The following is a 27,540-nucleotide window of genomic DNA, read 5'->3' on the forward strand; positions in this document are numbered from 1 at the left end:
TCTGCGCCCGTGCTCTTCGTCAAAAAGAAGTCGGGCGAGTTACGGCTTTGCTGTGACTACCGGAAACTCAACGCTATCACGGTGCGTAACCGCTACCCGCTGCCCCTCATCCCCGAGCTCTTGGACCGACTCCGGGAGGCTAAGATCTTCACGAAACTGGACCTGCGTGGAGCTTACAACCTCGTCAGGGTTCGGCCGGGTGATGAGTGGAAGACGGCGTTTGGTACTCGCTATGGACATTTCGAGTACACGGTGATGCCGTTTGGCCTGACCAACGCCCCCGCTGTGTTTCAGCATTTTATGAATGACATCTTTCGGGATCTGTTGGACCAGTTTGTTGTGATTTACCTGGACGACATCCTGATTTACTCCCCGTCGCGTGAAGCGCATCATCAGCATCTCCGTCAGGTCCTGCAGCGCCTCCGGAAACATCGGCTGTTTGCCAAGTTGGAGAAGTGCCAGTTCTACCAGGTGACCATTGATTTCTTGGGTCACCGCATTTCTCCTGAGGGCATCGCCATGGAACCGAGTAAAGTTGAGTCGTTGCAGAGTTGGCAACCCCCGCGTCGCGTGAAGGATATTCAGCGACTTCTTGGATTTGCCAACTACTATCGGACATTCATCCCTGGCTTTGCTGCCTTGACAGCCCCCCTCACCCGGCTCCTGCAGAAGAAGACTCGGTTCCAGTGGAACGCCCCCGAACAACAGGCGTTCCAAGCTTTGAAGGACGCCTTCATGAAGGAGCCCATCTTGAAGCATCCTGACCCGCAACGGCCGTTTGTCGTGGAGGCGGACGCCTCCGACATTGCCATTGGGGCCGTGTTACTCCAGGCAGCGACGCCCAACGGTACCCTTTTCCCTTGCGCGTATCACTCACGGAAATTGAATCCCTCGGAGCGCAACTATACCATCTGGGAGAAGGAGCTGCTGGCCATCAAGGCGGCGTTCGAGGCTTGGAGGCATCATCTGGAGGGGGCGCGGCATCAAATCGAGGTCCGGACGGACCACAAGAATCTGGAAAGCCTGCAGACCGCTCGGAACTTGAACCAACGCCAGATCCGGTGGTCCCTCTTCTTTGCGAGGTTTGACTTCCGGGTGCGGTACATACCAAGCGGGCACAACCAGAGAGCGGATGCTCTGTCCAGGAAGCCCGAGTACACCCGAGTGGAAGACAAGCTTCCGCCCAGGACCGTGATCCCCGTCGAGTCTTTTGCTGCGGTGCGGGAGCCGGTGGATATACGGGCTCGGATCCGGGAGGCGCAGCAGCAGGAGGCGTGGGTGGCTCAGCGGAAGGAAGAGGTGGGGCCAGATTCGCCTTGGTCGGTCACGGATGGACTCCTGTATTATCGTGACCGGCTCTATGTTCCAGGAGGGCCACTCAGGGGACTCGTCCTCAGCCAATGTCATGATAACCCGGCTGCGGGGCATTTTGGCCTGTTCAAGACTCTGAACCTGGTCTCCCGTACATTCTGGTGGCCCCGAGTCCGACACGATGTCCAGTCTTATGTCACCTCCTGCGTCCCATGCAGGCAGGCCAAGTCAGCGACAGGGGCCCCGCCTGGTTTACTGCAGCCTTTGCCAACGCCCAAGAGACCCTGGGGGGCTGTGTCCATGGACTTTCTGACGGATCTACCCCCATCCTCCGGCTTCACGACAGTGTTTGTGGTGGTGGACATGTTGACCAAGATGGCGCACTTCACCCCCTGTCGCGGCTTACCGTCAGCTCGCGCCACTAGTCGCATGTTCATCCAACAGGTGTTCCGGCTGCACGGCCTTCCCGATAGAGTCGTCTCCGATAGGGGGGCCCAGTTTACAGCCCGCTTCTGGCAGGAGTTGATGCGGGCGTTGGACATTAAGGTTTGCCTCTCGTCCGCGCATCATCCTCAGACCGACGGGGGTACCGAGAAGGTCATCGGCATTTTGGAGCAGTATCTGCGCTGCTACGTTAACCTGCAGCAGGACAATTGGGTGGACTATTTGGCCATAGCCGAGTTTGCCTTTAACAACTCGCAGCACACCTCCACGCAGATGACACCGTTCTTGGCCAATGTGGGTTATCACCCTCGGTTTTTCCCCCTTTCTCCCGTGGACTCACCAGAGCCGGCAGCGAACGAATTCATGGCGGAGTTACAGGCGATCCATCGGTTGGTGCGACGGCAGCTGGAGAAGGCCAAGGCCGACTACAAGAGGTTCGCCGATCGGTCGAGAAGGGATACGCCTCCATTATCGGTGGGGGATCGGGTCTGGCTGTCCACCAGGAACCTACCATCCACTCGGCCGGCGAGGAAGCTGGACCACCGTTACCTTGGACCGTTCCCAGTCGAGGCTGTCATCAACCCGGTCGCCTATCGTTTAACTCTGCCACGTTCCCTGCGCGTGCACCCCGTCTTCCATCGGTCCTTGTTGGTCCCCGAACAACCGGCTTGTCCACTTCGCCAAGCGGAACCTCCCCCATCAGGACCTCGTGATGGCGACAGCACCCCCGAGTACGAGGTCGCCAGCATCAGGGATTCCCGCTGGCTGAAAGGTCGCTTCCAGTACCTGATCGAGTGGAAAGGGTACGGGCCGGAGGACTTCACATGGGAAGACGCGACCGCCGTTCATGCCCCTGCGTTGGTGACTGCGTTTCACGAACAGTTCCCATCCCGACCGCATCCGGATCGGCAGACCCGGGGGAAGGGCCCTGCGGTGCGGGATAGTGTTGTGACTCAGGGCCAGCCTGTGGGTCTGACAGCCGGGTCCGATGTATCGGAGGACTCAGATGTGGGGGAGGAGGGAAACGAACCGGCTGATGATGATTTGGAGACTTTGCAGAGTCCTCAGCCGGGAACCTCTTCTCAGCTGTGTGAGCCCGAGAGTGCGGAGGATGATGACCCACAGCTGGCCCTGTTCAAGGACGCCCGACGCAGGAGGCAGACGAGCAGGGACAAACAAAGAAAGGCTATGGGACTCCTCGGGAGGAGGCACAGGGAGACCACGCCCTGAGCTCTCTATAAAAGAAGTGTTTGGGGAGGGGCTGGTTGCTGAAAGCAACTTTTCCGTTTGAGAAGTCAAGCTCTTGTATTCTTGTAACAGTGTAATTAAAACTTGGCAGAAGCCTTTTGGTCTTGGACGCTTTCCAGACTTTTCTTTTGATTAGGGGTGCGAGAAGAGGGCTGGTTCAGAACAGGGGTGTCAAACTGCTGGCCCACGGGTCGGACATGTCATCTGGAAGCCGCGCCCACCCCATTGCCAGCAATGGTGAAAAGGCTCCGATACGTTGCACAATGTCACATGACGTCACGAGTTTGACATGTCTGTTGTAGGGGCTCCATCACTGGAGGTTTTTAAGAAAAGACTGGTTACTCACTTATCTGAAATGGTATAGGTTCTCCTGCTCAAGCAATGGGCTGGACTAGAAGACCTCCAAGGTTGCTTCCTACTCTACTCTACTCTACTCTACTCTACTCTACTCTACTCTATTAAGTACAAGATAGTTGGTATCTGATTTAGAGATATAGGAAGTCCTCAACTTATGACTGCAATTGAGCCCAAAACTTCCATTGCTAAGTAACAGAGTTGTTAAGTGAATTTGGCTCCATCTTACAACTTCTCTTGCCACAAACATTAAGTGAATCAGTTGTTGTTAAGTATTGCAGTTGTTAGGTGAGTAAAATGGTTGTTAAGTGAACCTGGCTCCCCCATTGACTTTGCTTGTCAGAAGGTCACAAAAGGTGATCACATGACCCCGGGACAAGGCAACTGTCATAAATACATGCCAGTTGCCAAGTGTCTGAATTTTAATCACCTGATCATGGCAATGCTGCGAATGGTTGTAAGTGTGAAAAACAGTCATAAGTCACTTTTTTCCAGTGGTGTAACTTTGAACTGTCACTAAATGAATGGATGTAAGTTCAGGACTATGTCAATGCTGCTAGCATTGGATGTTTTTGCATTGGCAACAGATGGAGATGCAGCCATTTTTCTTCTTTTCGCTTTTAAAGTTAGATGATGCTGGGGAGGGGGTGGAATGTCCACAAGAGTCTAGCTAGACATAATAACACTGGACCTAGTGTGAGAACCAAGGTTATTGAAATAAGAGATGATAAGGAATTGGCGGGCTGGAGAGGTGGAGGGGAAGCCTGCATTTCAAACTAATTGGGGAATGTGATTTATGACTGTTAACTGGAGGAGGGAATTGTGCTTTCATACGATGTGCTCAGGGGAGGGGAACTCAGATTTTGGCTTCAACTATGTTAGTGCCGATGCTATGCTACTCAAATAAAGATTTTTTAAGCAAAACAATGCCGCGAAGTTCTTTGAAGAGTTTCATCTGTCGGAACCATGACAGATGAATACTTAGGAGAAATATTTGGGGGTCTTGGTGGGCTGCAAAAAAAAACCAACAACACAGTTTTGGGCTGCATCAATAGAGGTAGAGTATCAAGATTTATTGCACTCTATATTGCACTGTTAGAGCACATCTATAATACTGTAGGTATTTATGGATAGCACAGTACAAAAAAGATGTGGAAAGACGGGTAGCAAAGATGGTAATGGACTTGGAGGCTAAATCCTAGAATAAGCAGTTAAAGGAACTTGGTGTGTTTAGCTTAACGAAAAGATAGGCCAAGGGAAGACTTCTAACATTATGAAGTAATGTCATAGGGCAGAAGGTATGGATTTATTTTCTACCGCCCCTGAGGATAAGACAAAAACCAACGAGTGGAAAATCCACAGAGACAGATAATGCAAAAGAAGAAGGAATTTCTTGACTGTGAGAAATACGAAGCAATGGAACAGCCTCTCTGATGAAGTCAGGGGCGCTCCATCTGGACTTTAACAGAATCTCTATTTGTCCAGAAGGGGTGTGTGGGGATCCTGCTTTCGGTAGAGGGTTGGATAGAAGACCTCCAAGGTCCCTATCATGATCTATGATATCCAGGCTATGCTTCTCTCAATTCTGGAATCTAAAATATGGTTTTGTGGGAAGACAGAACCCCCGCCCCCAGAGAAGGAAATAGTTTGGGGGATATTTAAAAAAGCAGAATATAGTTTCCCAAAGGAATAATCGAAAATCTTAGGCAGAAACCTCCCCACCTCCCAACACACACAGGTCTCTGTGACCCAAGCAGAAACCAGCTCTGTAGAAATGCAGATTTGATAATCCTTTTTGAAAGACTGGAGCCAGGAAGCTTGGAGCTGATGGGATTAGAAAGACCCCTAAAAAAATCTACATCTCCCACCCAATATTTAAAGACATGACCTTTAGGATATAATAGGATTAACCACCACCACTAGAATACTAAAAGGGCTGACTGAACCTCAGGTCAAAGTTCATGCCACAGGAACAACTCCAAACATAAAAGCCCAAGAAGGTATAAAACACCCACCATTCCCAGCTACATGTAGTCAGCTCTCCCAGAGCCACATGCTGTTGTGGTTCTGCTCTTCAATAAATAAGAATCTTCTTTCTGAAGCAGTCTCCATTTTGTTTATTGCCGGCTTGGACTGGACCCTGATGTGGATTTTTCTTTCAACAGTTTCATTGTCTTTCACTTTTTCTGCAAGTGCTGCAGATTTCCTTAACACTGTACATGGCTTTTGAAATGGATGCTATATTAAAGCAGCTAAAATGTTTTGTTTTGTTTTTAGATTCAGAAGTGGCTGAATTTTGCCCGTCATTGTTCCCCCTTTAAGCAGTGTTTCTCAACCGTGGCCATTTTAGGACATCTGAACTTCAACTCCCAGAATTCCCCGGTCTGGTATGACAAATGCTTCTGTATAGAAACTTCCTCGTGCTGACTAGGGCATTCTGGGAGTTGAAGTCCGCACAACATAAATGTTCTCAAGCTTGAGAAACACTCACATAAAGAGTAATTCATGGCTTGATGGGCAATGTAGATTCCCCTCCCCCAAATAATAAAAAGGTAAAGGTTCCCCCACACATGTGTGCTAGTCGTTTCCAACTCTAGGGGCCGGTGCTCATCTCTGTTTCAAAGCCGAAGAGCCAGCACTTGTCCGAGGACGTCTCCGTGATCATGTGGCCGGCATGACTAGATGCCAAAGGCGCACGGAACGCTGTTACCTTCCCACCGTAGTGGTCCCTATTTTTCTACTTGCATTTTTACGTGCTTTCGAACTGCTAGGTTGGCAGAAGCTGGGACGAGTAACAGGCGCTCACTCTGTTACGTGGCACTCGGGATTCGACCTGCCAAACTGCCGACCTTCTGATCGACAACTGTACGAAGACCCACAGCTGATGTTATTTATTTATGGCATATCATATATGGCTGCTGTAAAGTGTTTTTTGCTCTGTAGTTATGTGATGAAATGGAATAATCCTTTTATGTGGACCAATTTCTTTAATATAGGGCAGGTCAGAGAAGATGATATGTCTCATCTTGGTGCACAATTCTGGATAAAATGGGGCTCAGGATTTTTAGTGGTCCTGGTCTTGGATTTCCTGGGGTGATATCAGAAACGCCTATAAATTATAGTGGGAGATTGTGAGTTGAGGTACTGCCTTAGGCATGAAAGCCGTCTGGGTGACTTTGAGCCAATAATCAGGAGACTCTGAGTTCTAGTCCTGCCTTAGGCATCAAAGCCAGCAGGTGGCTTTGGGCCAATCATTCTCTTTCAGAGTCCAACCCACTTCACAGGGTTCCTGTTTTGGTGAAAAATAGGAAGAGAAAGGATTATTAACTATTTTGAATTACTTACAAAGTAATAAAGGCAGGATGATAGATAGATAGATAGATAGATAGATAGATAGATAGATAGATAGATAGATAGATAGATATAGATAGATAGACAGACAGACAGACAGACAGATAGATAGACAGACAGATAGATTGACATAGATAGATAGATAGATAGATAGATAGATAGATAGATAGATAGATAGAGATAGATAGAGATAGATAGAGATAGATAGATAGATAGATAGAGATAGATAGATAGATAGATAGATAGATAGATAGATAGATAGATAGATAGACAGACAGACAGACAGACAGACAGACAGACAGCCAAATTACATCTGTGGAAGCAATGACAAATTGAAGATGGCTTTGTGGAGAATGAAGCCAGTAAATGGATCAGCTTGTCAGAATTCTCTCTGGATAAGGAAAAGGACTCAGGATTGTCCATACATGTTCTACATAGTAGCTACCTGTCAAAATAGACTGCAAAATAGTGGTCTCCAGAGGTCTCAAAGGGGCTTTTTGAAGAGGCAACGGGACTTTCTTGTTTTTCCTTGAAGATGTTTCACTTCTCATCCAAGAAGCTTCTTCAGTTCTGAAAAAAACTTTTTGGATGAGAAGTGAAATATCTTCAAAGAAAAAACAAGAAAGTCCCGTTGCCTCTTCAAAAAGCACCTTTGGGACAACCATGACCTGGTTGACTGAGAATCTCCACAGACATTGCTCTCCAGAGGGTTTTGTGACTAGGAGATGAGGGATCACCATCTTGCCCAAGCCAAAATTTGGAACCTTCAAATGGACATGGGTTTGCATAGAGGTAAGCCTCGACTTACGACCATTGATTTAGTGACCATTCAAAGTTACGACGACACTGAAAATAATGACTTATGACCGGTGTTCACACTTATGACTGTTGCAGCATCCCCCATGATCACCTGATCGAAATTCTGGCGCTTAGCAACTGACATGCATTGATGACAGTTGCACGGTCCCTGGGTCATGTGATCACCATTTGTAACAGTCCCAGCCAGCTTCCGACTAGCAAAGTCAATGGGGGAAGCCAGATTCACTTAATGACTGCATGATTCACTTAACAACTGTGGTGATTTGCTTAACAATGGTGGCAAAAGAGATCGTAAAATGGGGCAAAACTCTCTTATCCCACCGCCTTATCAATCTCACTTCTGGAGATTGTTTGTTAACGGGGTTTGTGGATATTAAGAATCTTCAGAAACAAGATCACACCAGCTGTGTCTCCTTCGATTGTTGCTGAAAAAAGTTCTATGCAAGTTTTAAAGACTTAAAAGGCCCTTATTTTAGAATAAACAGCAAAAAGTGATTAGAACATTGATTTGGGAAAGTTATAAGTGGATTAAGGGGCCATATAGAGTTGAAACAAGACTTTGAAATTAATTACAAGAACCTTCCTATGGTTTGCTTTGAATTTTGTTAAGAAAAATGAGGAATTTAAAATTAATTATAAGAAATCTTCCTGTGGGAAAATGTTGTTGATTAGAGAAAAACATGATAAGAGTGGATTTTGAAGGTTGGATTCTAGAGGCAACCAGAAAGAATGAGTATAATTAAAGGAGAAGAGATTAATAATGGAGTGAAATATTCTAACTGTGGAAGACTTCAAGTATATTTGGGAACAATGCTCTCAAAGCTTCCTCTCAAGTTCGTCTGCTAAAAAGTAGGATTTAAAGAGGTTATAGAAGAGGAACAGATTTCACTGGACAAAACTGATATTAAGGGTGATTTATATGCGGATACAAAGGTGACAGGCTTCAAGAAAGAACAAGATGTTATATTTCATTTACAAATGAAACCAGCTTACGTATTAATAATTAAAAGGTTTAAACTAGAAGGGTGGAAAACCCTGCTTCTTTTAGATTTACAAATGAGACCTGCTAAAACTTTGAAGTAGTATTTGAGAAGAACCAAAGAGGAAATGAAAAGGGATAAAGTGCTTGTACATTATTTCTCGATTGCTTCAAGATTTGCTTTTAACAATCAAGATTGTTAAAAGAAAAAGATATAGAGTTGGCTTATTTGATCAGTGTTAAAATATACGCAGCATGTAAATTGATTTATCTGATTAAGGTTACAATGTATGTATGTATGTATGTATGTATGTATGTATGTATATGTAGTTTTCAACTTATGCCAGAAACTGGCATAAAACACAGGAAACCAGCAAAAAAAAATCACAAATAATGGTAACATGACCACAGGATACTGCAACAGTTGTAAAAGCAAGATGGTTGCCCACTGGCCAAAATGTGAGGAAAAGATGGATATCCAGGAGAAAGAGGTACAACAACAGAGTTGTTGTGGTGAGGGAAAATAAGAGGAGGAACAGAACAGAACAGAAGGGACCTTGGAGGTCTTCTAGTCCAGCCCTTTGTTCAAACAGGGGACCCTATACCAGTGATGGTGAACCTTTTAGAGATCGAGTGCCCAAACTGCAACCCAAAAACCACTTATGTATCATCAGGTGCCGGGTGGGTGTGGCCCATTGGGTGGGTGTGGCCCATTGAGTGGGTGTGGCCCATTGGGTGGGCGTGGCTGCAGTGTAATGGCAGACTGGGTGGGACTAAAAAGCTCAATCAATCAATTCCAACTTTGCAAGATCTTTTTTTCCCCCACGAGAAGTTAAAATTGATTGATTGATTGAACCTTCTTTTTTTTTGCACACGGCGGCGGAGGCCTAAAGCGAAAAGGTTTTATAAAACCCAGCTGAAGGCCTAGGACTGGGGTGATGGGGTGCGTGCCCACAGAGAGAACTCTGCATGCCACCTGTGGCACACGTGCCATAGGTTCACCACCGCAGCCCTATACCATTGCAGACAAACTGTTGTCCAACATCTTCTTAAAAACTTCCAGTGTTGGAGCACGCAGAACTTCTGGAGGCAGGTTGTTCCACTGATTAATTGTTCTAACTGTCAGGAAATTTCTCCTTAGTTTTAGGTTGTTTCTCTCCTTGATTAGTTTCCATCTGTTGCTTGTTGTCCTGCTTTCAGGTGCTTTGGAGAATAGCTTGACTCCCTCTTCTTTGTGGCATCCCCTGAGATATTGGAACACTGCTATCCTGTCACTCCTAGTCCTTCTTTTCATTAAACTAGACATACCCAATTCCAGTAACCATTCTATATATGTTTAGTAGGGTTTGTTGTTGTTGTTAGCTGCGAAGTCGTGTCCGACCCATCACGACCCTATGGACAACATTCCTCCAGGCCTTCCTGTCCTCTACCATCTTCTGGAGTCCATTTAAGCTCACACCTACTGCTTCAGTGACTCCATCCAGCCACCTCATTCTCTGTTGTCCCCTTCTTCTATTGCCCTCGATCTTTCCCAGCATTAGGCTCTTCTCCAGTGAGTCCTTCCTTCTCATTAGGTGGCCAAAGTATTTGAGTTTTAGCTTCAGGATCTGGCCTTCTAAAGAGCAGTCAGGATTGATCTCCTCTAGGACTGACCGGTTTGATCGCCTTGCAGTCCAAGGGACTCGCAGGAGTCTTCTCCAGCACCATAGTTGAAAGGCCTCAATTCTTTGGCGCTCTGCCTTTCTTATGGTCCAGCTTTCACTGCCATACATTGCAACTGGGAAAATCATAGCCTTGACTATACGCACTTTTGTTGACAGGGTGATGTCTCTGCTTTTTAGTGTGCTGTCTAGATTTGCCATGGCTTTCCTCCCGAGGAGCAAGCGTCTTTTAATTTCTTGGCTGCAGTGATCTTGGAGCCCAGGAAAATAAAAACCTTAATGCTGTAAATTACAGTAATGTGACTGTATGGATCCTGCAAATGGCTGTAAATGCGGGCTGGTTGCTAAGCACCCAGAATGTTCTCATGTGATCACAGCAAGGACAACCATTGGAAATTCAGAACAGGATTGTATGTTTCCTTGGGGGGTGGGAATCCATTGATAAGTGGTTGATAAGTCGAGGACCACCTGTAAGGCAGCGTTTCTCAAGCTTGGTGTAGGAGATGACCTGGTTGAGCCCAAGAGGGGAGAGTCAAACACGTCATAAGTCATGAGTACCTGCGTGCCCGCAAGAGATCTAAGTCCAGCCCACCTTGAATGCCTTTCTTATCTCCTGCTCATTTCCCTTGACTGCTAGTTGGTCAGATTCTGATAGAAAGCATAAGCTTGCAATAAATCTTGATACTCATTTGAAGTGCCCGAATCTCCTGATTTCTCTGGCGCTTGGCATGTGTCAAAATGGCGATGCTTGGGTTTCAACTCCCAGAATTCCCCATGCTGGCTGGGGAATTTGGAAAGTTGGTCCACACTTCTTCAAACTGCCAAGACTAAGTAACCCTGGTGTAGAATAATGACCACTCTTAGATAAATAGACACAGACAGCTGAGCCATTCTTGTTCAGCCATGTAACAAGGGCATTGTTTAAAAAGCTGGTAAGGCTCCTTACATTCGTACTGATTGGTCCCCAATAGGACGCTGGATTTATTAGAAGGCTTTGCCATCCAAAGCCTCTGGCTCAACATATGTTTCTTCCTCCACTTAAGACTGTCTGATCCTACTGTTTGTGGTGTCTCATTAGTTGAAATATAACAAAAGCTTTTGGCATTGGGGGACAGGATTTATTATCAATTATCGCTCAGAAATCCCTTAATCTGGGGGTTGTGAAAAGAGACAGATTATACTCTGGTTTCCTCAGAATATATTAATGAGATCCCACCCACCCTTTAAACCCCTATAGGAATGTACTATGTAGGTTAGTTGAAGGAAGGAAGGAAGGAAGGAAGGAAGGAAGGAAGGAAGGAAGGAAGGAAGGAGGAGGAGGAGGAGGAGGAGGAGGAAGAAGAAGAAGAAGAAGAAGAAGAAGAAGAAGAAGAAGAAGAAGAAGAAGAGAAGAGGAGGAGGAGGAGGAGGAGGAGGAGGAGGAGGAGGAGAAGGAAGAGAAGGAGAAGGAGACACTTAACCTAGTCTGGCCTTTATTATGTTGTTGTATATGCCGGAAACCAGAAAGAGAAATAGAGATATTTTGCTTTTGTATATGTATATACATATGTACATATACACACTCACCTGATCCAAAGTGTAGACTATGCAGAGAGGCCTTAGAGACAGTCCAACACATAGTGGCAAGGTGTAAAATACAGGAAAGCAGGATTGGCATACACTGAGTAGTTGGCATTGTGCACAGAAACTTCTTGACATCACCTCAGTAATCACCTTAGGAGAAATATTTTTAAAGAAAGCATGTAATTTTGTTTATATGTAACCATGAGAGAGATCTAGGTATCCTAGTGGACCACCACTTAAGTATGATCATAGAAGATGGAAGATAGAATACTTTATTGGCCAGGAATGATTAGACACACAAGGAATTTGTCTCTGGTGCATAAGCTCTCAGTGTGCATGCAAAACAACAAATTAATCATATATCAAAGTACGGTAATAATAATCATAATAATGATATCAATAAGAGAAGGTAGTGGAACAGATGAGAAGGATAAAAGTAATACAGCCATACTACATGGGTAAATATATACTGCTCAAAAAAATAAAGGGAACAGAAGATAAGACATCCTACTATTAAATACAGTACATTATGTTGTTTAAGTGTTCCCTTTATTTTTTTGAGCAGTATACTTAGACATAAGTCAGTATTGTGGGAACTATGAGCCCGCAGTGTGCTGCAGCTACCAAAAAAGCCAACACAGTCCTAGGCTGCATCAGCAGAGAGAGAGCACCAAGATCGCGCAAGCTGATGGTACTGCTTTTATATTGCACTAGTGAAGCCCCACTAGGAATACTGCATCCAGTTGTGGTCACCACAATACAAAATAGATGCTGAGATCCCAAAAAGCATGCAGAGAAGAGCAACAAGATCACGAAGAGGCTGGAGGCTAAATCATATGATGAAAGGTTGAGGGAGCTAGCTATGTCTAGCTTATCGAAGAGAAGAACTAGAAGGAACATAACTGTCCTCTGGGGACAGTTGGGGGGCCGTCACAGAGAAGAGAAGATTGAGTTATTCTTCAAAGCACCTTGAGGGCAGGACAAGGAGCAATGGGTGGAAGCTTGTAAAAGAGAAATGTAACTTGGAAGCAAGGAGAAATTTCCTGACAGTGAGAATCGTTAAACCAGGGCTCCTCAAACTTGGCCACTTTGAGACTTGTGAACTTCAACTCCCAGAATTCCCCAGCCAGCCAAGTTTGAGGACCCCTGGATTAAACAGTGGAATAGCTTGTCTCCTGGAGTTGCGAGTGCTTCCAACACTGGAAGTTTTCAAGAAGAGACTGGACAGCCATTTGTTCAGAATGGTATAGGATCTCCTGCTTGAGCAGAGGGTTGGATTGGAAGACCTCCAAGGTCCCTTTCCACTCTGCTATTCTGTGTTTTATGTTCTGCCTGTTAGCAGAATGAAACTGGCGAGTCTCCATTCCTTTTCCCAGCAGTCATTCGGCAGAGGCGAAGAGGCTTTTCTTTGCAACAAGGGTGTTCCTCCTGAGATACACTTGGCAAATAGATTTGTTAGGTTAAAAGAGAGCAAGAGATTTTGCGGTTGGTTTCTGCATAACCCTGAAAAGTTTCAAGGAAGCTCGTACGCACTGAGAAAGGAAGGGAGATGCGACGAAACCAAACCACTCCGTTCTTGAACAAAGCAGGAATGAGGAGCGCGTGATGGATATCGGTTGGAGCAGAAAGACCACCCCGGAGACAAAAGAGGTCATCGTTTACAATTAAATCAGAGATGGTGGGAAACAGTCGTCTCTCATTTCCTCCTGTGTGGGAAATGAAGTCAACGCAAGAAATGCAGACCAGGCTGCACTTGTTAAGAGTTGACTTGCCCTGAATAATTGATGCAGATGTATGCTCCGGTACATTCCCCAAGATGGACTTTCTTACATTATGAAGAAATGCATGGATCGATGCTCCTACAATGAGAGCATCTAAGACGAAAGATGCACTGGGATCTATGAGATAGTTCTTGCTTCCGGAATGTGGAAGAAACCATGTAGAGCAAATCCTCAGGTTGAGGATGCCTCTGTTTAAGGATGGCCTGCACTTAAAAACAGAGCCTAATTCTGCTAAACACCTAATTTCCACAGCACTCTTTTGCCTAAAGATATTTACCCATGTGGTAAGGCTGTGTTTTCATTGTCCTTCTCATCTTCTCATCTTTCTCATCGTCTCATCTTTCCTACTACCTTCTCCTATTGGTATCTTTTTTTTCTTTTTTTTCTTTTAATTCCATTTATATCCCGCCCTTCTCCGAAGACTCAGGGCAGCTTACAAGCTTAGCAGTAGCCTTCATTCTATGTATATGCCTGCTTATTAGGGCTTTCACACACACCCCAAGTGGCATTATTACAAAGTCAGCTTAATTGCCCCCAACAATCTGGGTCCTCATTTTACCTACCTCGGAAGGATGGAAGGCTGAGTCAACCTTGAGCCTGGTGGGATGCGAACCTGCACTAATTGCAGGTTGATTGATCACGTTGTTTGGATCTTATCATTTATGATTGTATCTTATGATTTATGCTCTATGACTTGTCACTTTGTTGTTTGTATGTACACTGTGAGCTTATGCACTAGAGACAAATTCCTAGCCAATAAAGAATATTTCTATTCTGCTCTGTTCTGTTCCATTCCGTTCCGTTCCGTTCCGTTCCGTTCCGTTCCATTCCATTCCATTCCATTCCATTCCATTCCATTCCATTCCATTCCATTCCATTCTATTCTATTCTATTCTATTCTATTCTATTCTATTCTATTCTATTCTATTCTATTCTATTCTATTCCATTCCCTTCTATTCTATTCTTATTTTCTATTCTGTTCTGTTCTGTTCTGTTCTGTTCTGTTCTGTTCCATTCCATTCCATTCCATTCCATTCCATTCCATTCCATTCCATTCCATTATTGTTCTATTACACTCCATTATTATTCTATTCTATTCTGTTCTGTTCTGTTCTGTTCTATAATTTCCATTCCATTGTAGCAAAAATTGAGTTAAATACACAGTGATTCAAGTTCTAAACCATATGATGCTAAACCATATGAGGAATAATTGAGGGAACTGAGGATGTCTAATGAAGAGAAGGGTTAGGGCTTGATAGGAGATAACAGTCTTCCAGTACTTGAGGGGCTGTCACAAAGAAGAGGGGGTTCGTCCTATTCTCCAAAGCACCTGAGGGCAGGATAAGAAGCAATGGGTGGAGACTTATCAAAGAGACATCCATCCTAGAATTCCGGCAATATTTCCTGATAGTGAGAACAATTAAGTGAGAATGGTGGTATAGCTTGCCTTTCAGAGTCTTCCATCACTGGAGGCTTTCAAAAGTAGACTGAACAACCATTTGATTGGGATGGTATAAGGTCTCTTGCCTTGGGCATCAGGTTGGACTAGAAGACCTCCAAGGTCCCTTCCAGCCTAATGATTCAGTGATTCCTGTTCATGGTGGCTAAGGTTTCTTCAACATGTTGACTGACTTTGTGTTAAGAAGGAAAGAAATGTTACAGATTTTCTCCAGATTTGTTATCGAAAAATAAGGGATAACTAGGCAAGGATATTCCTTCTTCCAATTCTTTCTGATAATTGGGACTGGACTCTTCAGATTGTAAAAGAGCGTTGGTGGCGCAATGGTTAAAATGTGGTAGTGCAGGCTATTTCTGCTGCCTGCTGCCTGCCTGCAATTGAGCAGTTCGGTCTTGACCGGCTCAAGGGTGACTCAGCCTTCCGTCCTACCGAGGTCAATAAAATGAGGATCCAAATTGGGGGGGGGGGGCATAAACTGCTTAGAGAGGGCTGTAAAGCACTGTGAAGCATTATATAAGCCTAAGTGCTATGGCTATTCTGTTCTATTCTATTGCCATGGTGGCGCAGTGGTTAAAATGCAGGATTGCAGGTTGACTCTGCCCACTGCCAGCAGTTTGATCCTGACCAGCTCAAGGTTGACTCAGCCTTTCATGCTTCCGAGGATGGTAAAATGAGGACCCAGATTGTTGGGGGCAATATGTTGGTATTGTAAACCGCTTAGAGAGGGCTGTGAAGCACTGTGAAGCGGTATATAAGTCCAAGTGCTATTGCCATTGCCACTGTGCTCACCTTTAGAGGGCTATAGTAGGCCAACTATGGATGAGAGAGTTAGTGGGAATGAACAAGTAGATTCGATCTGATGAGACTGGTTAAGCGCAGTAGTCCTTGACTTACAGCAGCGCATGTAGTCACTGTTCGAAGTTACAACGGCACTGAAAAAAGTGACGACCGTGTTTCACACTTGCGACCATTGCAGCATCCCCAGGGTCACGTGATCAAAATTCGGACGCTTGGCAACTGACTCACATTTATGATGGTGGCAATGTCTCGCGGTGTGTGTGTGTGTGTGTGTCATGTGATCCCCTTTTGCGACCTTTTGACCAGCAAAGTCAGTGAGGAAGCCAGATTCGCTTAGCAACCCGGTTACTACCTTAACGACCGTGCAGCGTTTCACTTAACTGTGGCAGGAAAAGTTGTAAAATGGGGCAAAACTCACTTAACTGTCTTGCTTAGCAACATAAATAGATGACCTCCAAGGTCCCTTCCCACATTATTATTATTATTATTATTATTGTTGTTGTTGTTGTTGTTGTTGTTCTTTCTTTTTTTTATTGAAAAGTTTTAAAATACAGTTTTCCTTTAGAAAACCCCCCTTCCCCCTCCCTCCTCCCCTCCCTACCTCCCCCCTATCTCCCCCCTCCCCCTCTCCCTCCTCCCTCCCCTGCCTCCCCCCCCCCTACTTCCCCTCCTCCCCCCCTCCCCCCCCGACTTCCCAGAGCAAAATACAAGGTATATATCTAAAAAGCAATCATAAACAATCATATACTAACAATTATAAACTCTAAAATCCATCACTCTCTAGCTTATATAGAGTAAACCAATCCTTAATAATACTAAATATGTATAAAGAACTAAAATAAAAGAAAACTAGCGTCATTCCCATCTTGTTGTTGTTGTTAATTTTGGGCTCAATTGTGGCCGTAAGCCAAGCTTGTAAACTGGGAAAAGATCTGATCTAGATCAGGGGTCCCCAACCCCCGGGCCGTGGACCAGTACCGGTCCGTGGCATGCTAGCAACCGGTCCGCACAAACAAACAAAGCCCCATCCGTGGGATGCAGGCAGCACACAAAACTACGCAACCTTTCTCCACGGAACCGGTCCCTGGTGCCCAAAAGGTCGGGGACCTCTGATCTAGATAAAATGAAATGCTGAAATCCTAGCTACTAATTTGCTTTCGAGGGGCCGTGAGCTCAGCTCGACTTCAGAAGAATCAAGGCCATTATCTGTGGCTTATCGATTTATTATTATTTTCATACGCCCAGCCTGAGCTGCACATTCAAAGCAATTTACTAAAACCATTGAATTATCTCGCCCAGGGTATAATTTCTTACTGTGAGCCAGAAGGCTCTTTGAATATTAACAGCTCACAGATTACGTTTCTGCACTGTTAGCCCTTAAAACAAAACAAAACAAAACAAAAAAAAAGGCATCGGACAGCTAGCCCGTAAGAAACGTGGACTGTCTCCGAGGAGAGGATGCGTGGAAAGGGGAAGGCAGGTCCACTTATGCGTCGCCAAGCGAGAAGGAGAGAAAAGGAGGCAGACATCATAAGATATGCATGTGTTAAATGAACTGTATAAACACGGGTTCAGAAATAATCTTTCTCTTCAGCTTCAGTCTGACAAAGGCGAATTTGCATTAGAAATTTCTTTCCAAGGAGAAGTGGATTTCTGTGAAATTTGGAGTGGAGTGTTTCTTTTATTAGCTTAGTGACAAAAGGCTTTGGGTGGGAAAATGCCTGGTTTTTCATTGGACCCTATCTCCTCATGGGTCTGAAGTTTTCTCCTTCTTCTTCTCCTTCTCCTTCTCCTTCTTCTTCTCCAACCCAGTGATGCCCTCGCTGTGATGTCCCATTGCCTGGAGACGGTCCGGGTCTGGATGGGGAGAAACAGGCTTCGTCTCAATCCTGCCAAGACTGAGTGGCTGTGCATACCGGCATCTCGGGTTAACCAATTTATTCCATCGTTAACGATGGGGGGTGAGGTGTTACCCCCCCCCCCCGTTGATAGGGCTTGCAACTTGGGCCTCCTCCTGGATTCACGGCTCAGTTTTGAAGACCACATAGGAGCCATGACCAGAGGGGCTTTTGCCCAGGTTCGCCTGGTGCACCAGTTGCGACCCTACCTGGACCGAGATGCCCTACGCACAGTCACTCATGCGCTTGTGACCTTCCGGTTAGACTACTGCAACGCTCTCTACATGGGGCTGCCCTTGAGGACCACTCGGAGGCTTCAGCTGGTGCAGAATGCAGCCGCGCGAGTTGTGATGGGGGTTTCCCGATACTCCCACGTAACACCTCTGCTCCGGGAGCTGCATTGGCTTCCGGCTGCCCTCCGGGTGAGATTCAAGGTGCTGGTGATGACCTATAAAGCCCTAAATGGCATGGGTCCGGGATATCTGAGGGAACACCTGCTGCCGGCATCAAGTTCCCTTCGTCCTGTGTGCTCCCACAGGGAGGGTCTTCTCAGGGTACCGCCGGTAAAAGACTGCTGGCAGATGATGCCCAGGGGGAGGGCCTTCTCTGTGGGTGCGCCTGCCCTTTGGAACCAGCTGCCCGTGGAGCTTAGGACTGCCCCCGACCTTTGTTCATTTTGCTGGGACCTAAAGACCTGGCTCTTTGAGCTTTTGGGCCCAGGCTGAGAGTTTTTAATTGGGGTTTTTATATTTTTATTTCAGGGATCGAATTTAATTATTTTTAATTGTTTTTTAATTTTTGTATTGTATTGATGTTTTAAACACCTTGTAAACTGTCCTGAGTCCTACGGGAAAAGGGTGGTATATAAATCTAATAAAATCTAAATCTAAATCTAAATCCTTCTCCTTCTCCTTCTCCTCCTTACAAAGTCTCATTAAGCAGAAAGTGTGCCTTAGTCATCTTCTTTGATTTAGAACTCCTCCTCCCTCCTTCCTCCTTCTCCTTCCTCTTCTCCTTCCTCTTTCTACTTCCTCCTTCTCATCCTCATCTTCTCCTTCTGGTCAGCTCCTCTTCCTCCTCCTCCAGACCCGTACAAATGGCTGTCCAATCTCTTCTTAAAAATCTTGATAGATGAATGCTGGACCTCTTTTGATAACTTCAGTGAGCCATTGTCCCCTGGGTCGTTGGATTACAAGTCCCATTATTCCTAGCTACTTAAAATGTTGTCTGGGAGTGATGGGGCTTTATAGTCCAGTGTATCTGAAAGACAATCTGGTTGGAGATGTCCAGCTGCAACAGTGAGAGTTGCACCCAGCTCTAGAGCTGGAGTTACGCAAGCAGTTAAAAAGCTGTATAAGATCAAGATGTTCGATTGGAGCATTGAACACAGATTGTGCTAAGCATTGGCAACGTCTGTATTTTTGACTGATATCTTAGTACCGAAAGAAGACTGAACTGTGGGGTCCTTGCTGTTCTCTGAGCTTGTCTTGCAGACATTTCATTACCCAACTAAGTAACACCATCAATTTTAGAAGAGAGTGGGATTTGCTTTCTGTTGATAAACAAGTGGTTTGTCCTGTCCTGTGTTGGTAGAAATGTCCTTGGTAGTTCCTTGATTGGGTTGTTATTTATGTCTTGGTTTTTGTCCTATTGTTGATCCAGCCCCACTACCTTCTAGCACTGATTATGTTACCTAGTTCGGTAACAAAACGTGTGCAAAAATTCCACCAAGCTCAGAGATCACCAAGGACCCCATATTTCCTAGTGCAGGTATTAGTGAGATTACAGCATCAGCAAAAGCTTATAAAGCTTTGGGGAATATTGGTGGTTTTCTTACAACTGTTCTGTTTTTCTCATTTTTCAGGATGAAAAGAACCAAATGATGACCACCAATGTTTGGGTAAAACAAGTGAGTCAACCAAGATTTCCTTATTCCCCCCCCTCCCACATTCTAGCTTGTACTTAGCTCAGAAAGAAGGAGGCATAAATGTGGGTGGAGGAGGGAGGGATGGTGAGGAGTTTTGCTCTACAAATATCATGCTTTTTGATGGTGAGGAATGACATGAAATATTGGGAAATTTTCCTGCTCATTTACCTTTACGTAAATGGGTGTTAAAGGACTTGGCCCAGACAGTCTGGCTCTTGTTTTTGAAAGCTGTCTCATGAACTTCTTAAAATTCCAAATAAATCCAGTGTTTCCCAACCGTGGCAATTTCCAGGTATGTGGACGACAACTCCCAGAATACCTCAACCACCATGGCTATTGAGGGAAATTCTGAAGGTTGAAGTCCACCCTCCTCCCCCTCCCCTCCTCTTCCTCCTCTTCCTCCTCCCCTCCTCCACCCCTCCACCACTTCCTCTTCCTCCCCCCTCCTCTTCCTCCCCCTCCTGCCCCCTCCCCTCCTCCCCCTTCTCTTCCTTCTCCTCCTCCCCTCCTCTTTCCTCCCTTTCTCCTCCTCCTCTCCCTCCTTCCCCCTCCACTGCTGTCTCTTCCTCCCCTTCCTCTTCCTCCTCTTCCTCCCCCTCCTCCTCCTCCCCCCTTCCTCCTCCTCCCTTCAACTAACCCACTTAGTACATTCCTATAAGGGTTCCCAGGAGAGGATCTCATTCATGTATTCAGAGGAAACCAGAGTATAACCTAATGGTCTCTTTTCACAACCTCCAGGTTAAAGGATTTCTGAGCGATAATTGAGAATAAATCCTGTCCCCAAAATGCCAGAAGCTTTTGTTATATTTCAGCTAATGAGACTACCTTATACCTGTAGTATAAATCAGTATTTCTCATGCTGGCTGGGGAATTCTGGGAGATGAAGTCCACATGTCTTAAAGTTGCTCAGTATGACAAACATTGGTGCAATCATTCTCCTTGCTCCTATATGCCTGACATAAAATGTGTTCAGAGTTTGATGTCTATGGAGATTCTCAAGCCATCCAGGCCACGGTGATCCCAGAGGTGCTTTTTTTCAAAAGGCAACTGGAATTTCTTTGTTTTTCCTTGAAGACGTTTCGCTTCTCATCCAAGAAGCTTTTTCAGTTCTGACTTCAGAATTTGATGATTAATATTGCTTTCTTTTTGGGGAGTCTAATTATTTATCTGGTATTTCCTGCCTTTTAGGAGTGGCATGATTATAAGTTACGTTGGGATCCTGAAGAATATGAGAACGTTACGTCGATACGAATCCCATCTGAGCTTATTTGGAGACCGGACATAGTACTTTACAACAAGTAAGAACATATTCCGAGAGTCTTTCCTTTAGGGCTGTGGTTTTATCTTGTCTTCCTGGAAACACAGGGCGTTTCTGCAGAGGTCGGGCTCCAGTAACCAAGAACAACACATTGAGATTCTGTAAGCAGTTTCCTTTATAGACAGAAATCTTGTCAGACTAAAGCAAATCATGTAGAAAATCTAGTAAGTGCAAATAGAAAGATAGAGCCAGCTGGGTGACTTTGGGTCGGTCACTAGGAGACTGTGAGTTCTAGTCCTGCCTTTGGCATGAAAGCCGGCTGGGTGACTTTGGGCCAGTAAATCTTCTCTCAGTCTTGTTATAGGAAAAATAGGAGGAGAAAGGCGTGTTGGATATGTTCACTGTCTTGAGGTATTTATTTACAAAGATTATAACAAAGGTGGAGATAGATAGATAGATAGACAGATAGACAGACAGACAGATAGATAGATAGACAGATAGACAGACAGACAGACAGATAGATAGACATAGATAGACAGATAGATAGATTGACAGAGAGAGATAGACAGATAGATAGATAGATAGATAGATAGATAGACAGACAGACAGACAGACAGACAGTGACAGATAGAGAGATATAGATAGATAGATAGATAGATAGATAGATAGATAGATAGATAGATGATAGATAGATAGATAGATGATAGATAGATAGACAGATAGATAGATAGATAGACAGACAGACAGACAGACAGATAGATTGACAGATAGAGAGAGAGATAGGTAGATAGATAAATAGATAGATAGATAGATAGATAGATAGATACAGACAGACAGATAGATAGACAGATTGACAGATAGAGAGATATAGATAGATAGATAGATAGATAGATAGATAGACAGATAGATAGATTGACAGAGAGAGAGAGAGAGATAGACAGACAAATAGATAGATAGACAGACAGAGTGACAGAGAGATATAGATAGATAGATAGATAGATAGATAGATAGATAGATAGATAGATAGATAGAAAGATAGATAGATAGACAGACAGATAGATGACAGATAGAGAGATAGAGATAGATAGATAGACAGATAGATAAATAGACAGATTGACAGAGAGAGATAGAGATAGGTAGATAGACAGATAGACAGACAGACAGATAGATAGACAGACAGATAGATTGACATAGATAGATAGATAGATAGATAGATAGATAGATAGATAGATAGATAGACAGACAGACAGACAGACAGACAGACAGACAGACAGACAGACAGACAGATACAGACAGACAGACAGATTCAGGAGGAACTCTAAAAAGGAAATTTGCTAGAGACCATGGACTGGTAGACCTCTTCAACCAGTTACAGGAGAGGACTTGTTGTTGTTGTTGTTAGCTGCAAAGTCGTGTCCGACCCATCGCGACCCTATGGACAACATTCCTCCAGGCCTTCCTGTCCTCTACCATCTTCTGGAGTCCATTTAAGCTCACGCCTACTGCTTCAGTGACTCCATCCAGCCACCTCATTCTCTGTCGTCCCCTTCTTCTATTGCCCTCGATCTTCCCCAGCATTAGGCTCTTCTCCAGGGAGTCCTTCCTTCTCATTAGGTGGCCAAAGTACTTGAGTTTTAGCTTCAGGATCTGGCCTTCTAAAGAGCAGTCAGGATTGATCTCCTCTAGGACTGACCGGTTTGATCGCCTTGCAGTCCAAGGGACTCGCAGGAGTCTTCTCCAGCACCATAGTTCAAAGGCCTCAATTCTTTGGCGCTCAGCCTTTCTTATGGTCCAACTTTCACTACCATACATTGCAACTGGAAAGACCATAGCCTTGACTATACGCACTTTTGTTGACAGGGTGATGTCTCTGCTTTTTAGTGTGCTGTCTAGATTTGCCAAGGCTTTCCTCCCCAGGAGCAAGCGTCTTTTAATTTCTTGGCTACAGTCCCCATCTGCAGTGATCTTGGAGCCCAGGAAAATAAAATCTGTCACTACCTCCATTTCTTCCCCATCTATTTGCCAGGAATTGAGAGGGCCAGATGCCATGATCTTGGTTTTCTTAATGTTAAGTTTCAACCCAAGTTTTGCACTCTCCTTCTTCACCTGCAACAAGAGGCTCTTTAGTTCTTCTTCACTTTCTGCCATTAGAGTGGTATCATCTGCGTATCTTAGGTTGTTGATATTTCTTCCGGCAATCTTAATTCCAACTTTTGATTCATCTAGCCCTGCCTTTCTCATGATGTGCTCTGCATATAAGTTAAATAGGCAGGGCGACAGTATACAGCCTTGCCGGACTCCTTTCCCAATTTTGAACCAATCAGTGGTTCCGTGTCCAGTTCTCACTGTTGCTTCTTGACCCGCATATAGGTTTCTCAAGAGACCAATAAGATGGTCTGGTACTCCCATCTCTTTAAGAACTTGCCACAGTTTGTTATGATCCACACAATCAAAGGCTTTAGCATAGTCAATGAAGCAGAAGTAGATGTTTTTCTGGAACTCCCTAGCTTTCTCCATGATCCAGCGTATGTTGGCAATTTGATCTCTAGTTCCTCTGCCTCTTCTAAATCCTGCCTGCACTTCTGGTAGTTCTCGATCCACATACTGCTGAAGTCTAGCTTGTAGGATTTTAAGCATGACTTTACTAGCATGAGAAATGAGTGCAATGGTGCGATAGTTTGAACATTCTTTGGCACTGCCTTTCTTAGGAATTGGAATGTAAACTGATCTTTTCCAATCCTGTGGCCACTGTTGAGTTTTCCAAATTTGCTGGCAAATTGAGTGTAGCACTTTTACTGCATTGTCTTTTAAGATTTTGAATAGCTCAGCTGGAATACTGTCACCTCCACTAGCTTTGTTGTTGCTCAGCTTTTCTAAGGCCCACTTCACTTCACATTCTAGGATGTCTGGCTCGAGGTCAGTGACCACCTCATTGTGATTATCAGGGACGTTAAGCTCATTCTTGTATAGTTCTTCTGTGTAATTTTGCCACCTCTTCTTAATCTCTTCTGCCTCTGTTAGGTCCCTGCCATTTTGGTCCTTTATCATGCCCATTTTTGCATTAAACGTTCCCTTCATTTCTCCAATTTTCTTGAAAAGATCTCTGGTCCTCCCTATTCTATTGTTTTCTTCTATTTCTTTGCACTGTTCATTTAAGAAGGCATTCTTATCTCTTCTAGCTATTCTCTGGAATTCTGCATTCAATTGGGTGTATCTTTCTTTTTCTCCCTTGCCTTTCGCTTCCTTCCTTTCCTCAGCTATTTGCAAAGCTTCCTCAGACAGCCATTTTGCTTTCTTGCATTTCTTTTTCTTTGGGATGGTTTTGGTTGCTACCTGTTGTATAATGTCACAAACCTCTGTCCATAGTTCTTCAGGCACTCTGTCTATCAGATCTAATTCCTTAAATCTATTTGTCACCTCTACTGTATATTCAACAGGGATATGATTTAATTCATACCTGACTGGCCTAGTGCTTTTCCCTACTTTCTTCAGTTTAAGCCTAAACTTTGCAAGGAGAAGCTCATGGTCTGAGCCACAGTCAGCTCCTGGTCTTGTTTTTACTGACTGTATAGAGCTTCTCCATCTTTGGCTGCAGAGCATATAGTCAATCTGATTTCTGTGTTGACCATCTGGTGATGTCCATGTGTAGAGCCGTCTCTTGGGTTGTTGGAAAAGAGTGTTTGCTATGACCATCGTATTCTCTTGACAGAATTCTATCAGCCTGTGCCCTGCTTCATTTTGCACTCCAAGGCCAAACTTGCCTGTTATTCCAGTTATCTTTTGGCTTCCTACTTTAGCATTCCAATCCCCCATGATGATAAGAACATCATTTTTTGGTGTTAGTTCTATAAGGTGCTGTAGTGCTTCATAGAACTGGTCAATTTCATCCTCTTCAGCACTGGTGGTTGGGGCATAGACTTGGACTACTGTGATATTGAATGGTTTCCCTTGGATTCGAACTGAGATCATTCTGTCATTTTGAGGATTGTATCCCAGTATTGCTTTTCCTACTCTTTTATTGACTATGAAGGCTACTCCATTTCTTCTGAAGGATTCTTGCCCACAGTAGTATACCTGATGGTCATCTGAATTAAATTCACCCATTCCTGTCCATTTTAGTTCGCTGATACCTAAGATGTCAATGTTCAGTCTTGTCATCTCTTGTTTGACCACATCCAGTTTTCCTTGATTCATGGATCTTACATTCCAGGTTCCTATGGAGAAAAAATCTTTACAGCATCGGACTTTCCTTTCACCACCAGACACATCCACAGCTGAGCGTCCTTTCGGCTTTGGCCCAGTCGCTTCATTCTTTCTGGCGCTACTAGTACTAGCCCTCTGCTCTTCCCCAGTAGCATATTGGACGCCTTCCGACCTGAGGGGCTCATCTTCCAGCGTCATATCGTTTTGCCTTTTGGTACTGTCCATAGGGTTTTCATGGCAAAGATACTGGAGTGGGTTGCCATTTCCTTCTCCAGTGGATCACATTTTGTCAGAACTCTCTGCTATGACCTGTCCGTCTTGGGTGGCCCTGCACGGCATAGCTCATAGCTTCATTGAATTACGCAAGCCCCTTCGCCACGACAAGGCAGTAATCCATGAAGGGGGGAGAGGACTTAAGATGGGTCAAGAAAGCCACTGGACTCAATGTAAATTATGAAATATATTTTGCTTCCGGGTGCAAATGAGAAAATGGAGTTGTCTCTCACTTGTCTTTGTGCAGGGAAATTATGCCTCGTCCACCAGTAAGAAAGGAAAAAAGCGATCTCAGTATTGTGTTTCACAGAAGAATCTGTAGGAAGGTGCAGAAAGGATCCAGTGTGGAAGATTCTGCCCTTGAAATAGCCTGTGTGACATTCTGAACTTGAAACTTAAGCAAAGTGTCCCACAATGTGGTTTCCTTCTGACCTTAGAACAAAGTCTGACCATATTAAATGCTAATATTTTGGGCAGGGTGGGATGTACTTATTTTTTGGTGAAATATTTTTTAAAGAATAATTAGTGATAAAATAGGAGTGAGCAGACAAAAGGTTTTAAAGCGTCATGGAGATTTTCCGATGCATCATTAGTTAATTATGAGTAACTGAATTGTATGGTTTTTTAAAAGACTGAAAATCACCATCCGTGCCAATATTTTGAGTGTTTGAGATGCAGAGGATAACCTTAGCAATGAGGTGAGCTCAAAACAAACTTGTGGATGCCAAAATTTTGTTTTGAAGTTGGAGCAAAACATGACTGTTCTTTTGAATTTCGCTGTGATGAAACACAACCCGTATTTTCTTAAATGTTGCAGAGGAAGGTTGGGGATTGGGCCTGCTTCGTTCTCCCAACTCTATTATTATTATTATTATTATTATTATTATTATTATTATTATTATTATTATTATTATTATTATTATTAAACTTTTATTCATAAAACATGAAACTCAGTCAACTGAACACTCAAATTGACTGGCAGTAATGGTTGACAAGGGTTGCTGCCAGCATCCTAGGTATCAACCAGGTATCTCCTTAAAATCTAAGATGTTCCGAGTAGCACAGTTTTTTGTAGCTTTGCTGGAGTTATTGCAGGAAGCTGCAGTTTCTTGATGTATTTTGCAAAGTTTTTGGACATAGTTCCCAGTGCCCCGATGACAATGGGTATCACTGTTACACGTTTCATCCATAATCGCGCAGCCTCGATGGCCAGGTCGCGATATTTCGTAATTTTTCCCAGTTCTTTTTCTTTGACATTATTATTATTATTATTAACAATAACAATAGAGTTGGGAGGAACCTTGGAGGTCATCTAGTCCAACCCCCAGCTCAGGCAGGAAACCCTGTACCATTTCAGACAAATGGCTGTCCAGTCTCTTCTTAAAAACTTCCAGTGTTGGAGCATTCACAGCTTCTGGAGGCAGGTTGTTCCACTGGTTAATTGTTCTCACTGTCAGGAAATTTCTCCTTAGTTCCAGGTTCCTTCTCTCCTTGATTAGTTTCTATCCATTGCTTCTTGTCCTGCCTTCAGATGCTTTGGAGAATAGCTTGACTCCCTCTTCTTTGGGGCAGCCCCTGAGATATTGGAAGGCTGCTATCATGTCCCCGCTCGTCCTTCTCTTCATTAAACTAGACATACCCAATTCCAGCATCTGTTCCTTATATGTTTTAGCCTCCAGTCCCCTAATGGTTAGCTGTGGATGCAGTTTTGCTGAAAACTAGAAGTAACTGTCCAGTTTTAGCAAAACCATTGTATAACGCAGTCACGTGACTGCAGGACGCTGCAAACGGCTGCATATCCGGCTGGATTGCCAAGTGCCTGAAATTTGGTCATGTGACCACAGAGGGGGCAGGACTGTCAGTACTTCGACTCTGGGACTTAAAAGTTCCTTTTTCCAGATTCGTTGTTACTTCAAATGGCCCCTAAGTGATCAGTTGTAAGCAGTGGTGGGATTCAAATATGTGAACAACCGGTTCTCTGCATGGATGCCACTTCCGGAAGTCCATTCAGGGCCTGGGCAACAAAAAATTAACTACCGGTTCTGCCGAAGTGGTGCGAACCAGCTGAATCTCACCGCTGCTTGTAAGTCAAGGACTACAAGTATACCTAGTGGTTGCCTTCCAGATGTTGCTGAACTACATCTCCCAGCATCCTCTGCTATCGGTCGTGCAGGCTAGGATCGCTAAGAGCCATTGGTCTGCTGGGTCCGAA

The 27,540-nt window shown here is 44.6% G+C and overlaps 1 protein-coding gene across 1 annotated transcript in view; it reads left to right on the plus strand.

The window, feature by feature from the left end:
* The window catches only part of CHRNA4 (cholinergic receptor nicotinic alpha 4 subunit), a gene marked incomplete at both ends in the record, with an annotated part of 75,871 nt that overhangs the window by 18,328 nt on the left and 30,003 nt on the right, over positions 1-27,540 (plus strand). The window contains 2 exons of the mRNA XM_083358222.1: positions 19,532-19,576; positions 20,783-20,892. Of these exons, the coding sequence (XP_083214348.1) occupies positions 19,532-19,576; positions 20,783-20,892 (155 nt within the window). The remainder of the gene's footprint in view (positions 1-19,531; positions 19,577-20,782; positions 20,893-27,540) is intronic.

The sequence above is a fragment of the Vipera ursinii genome (assembly GCF_947247035.1).
Source record: "Vipera ursinii genome assembly, chromosome: 3".
In the NCBI taxonomy this organism is placed as follows: Eukaryota; Metazoa; Chordata; class Lepidosauria; order Squamata; family Viperidae; genus Vipera; species Vipera ursinii.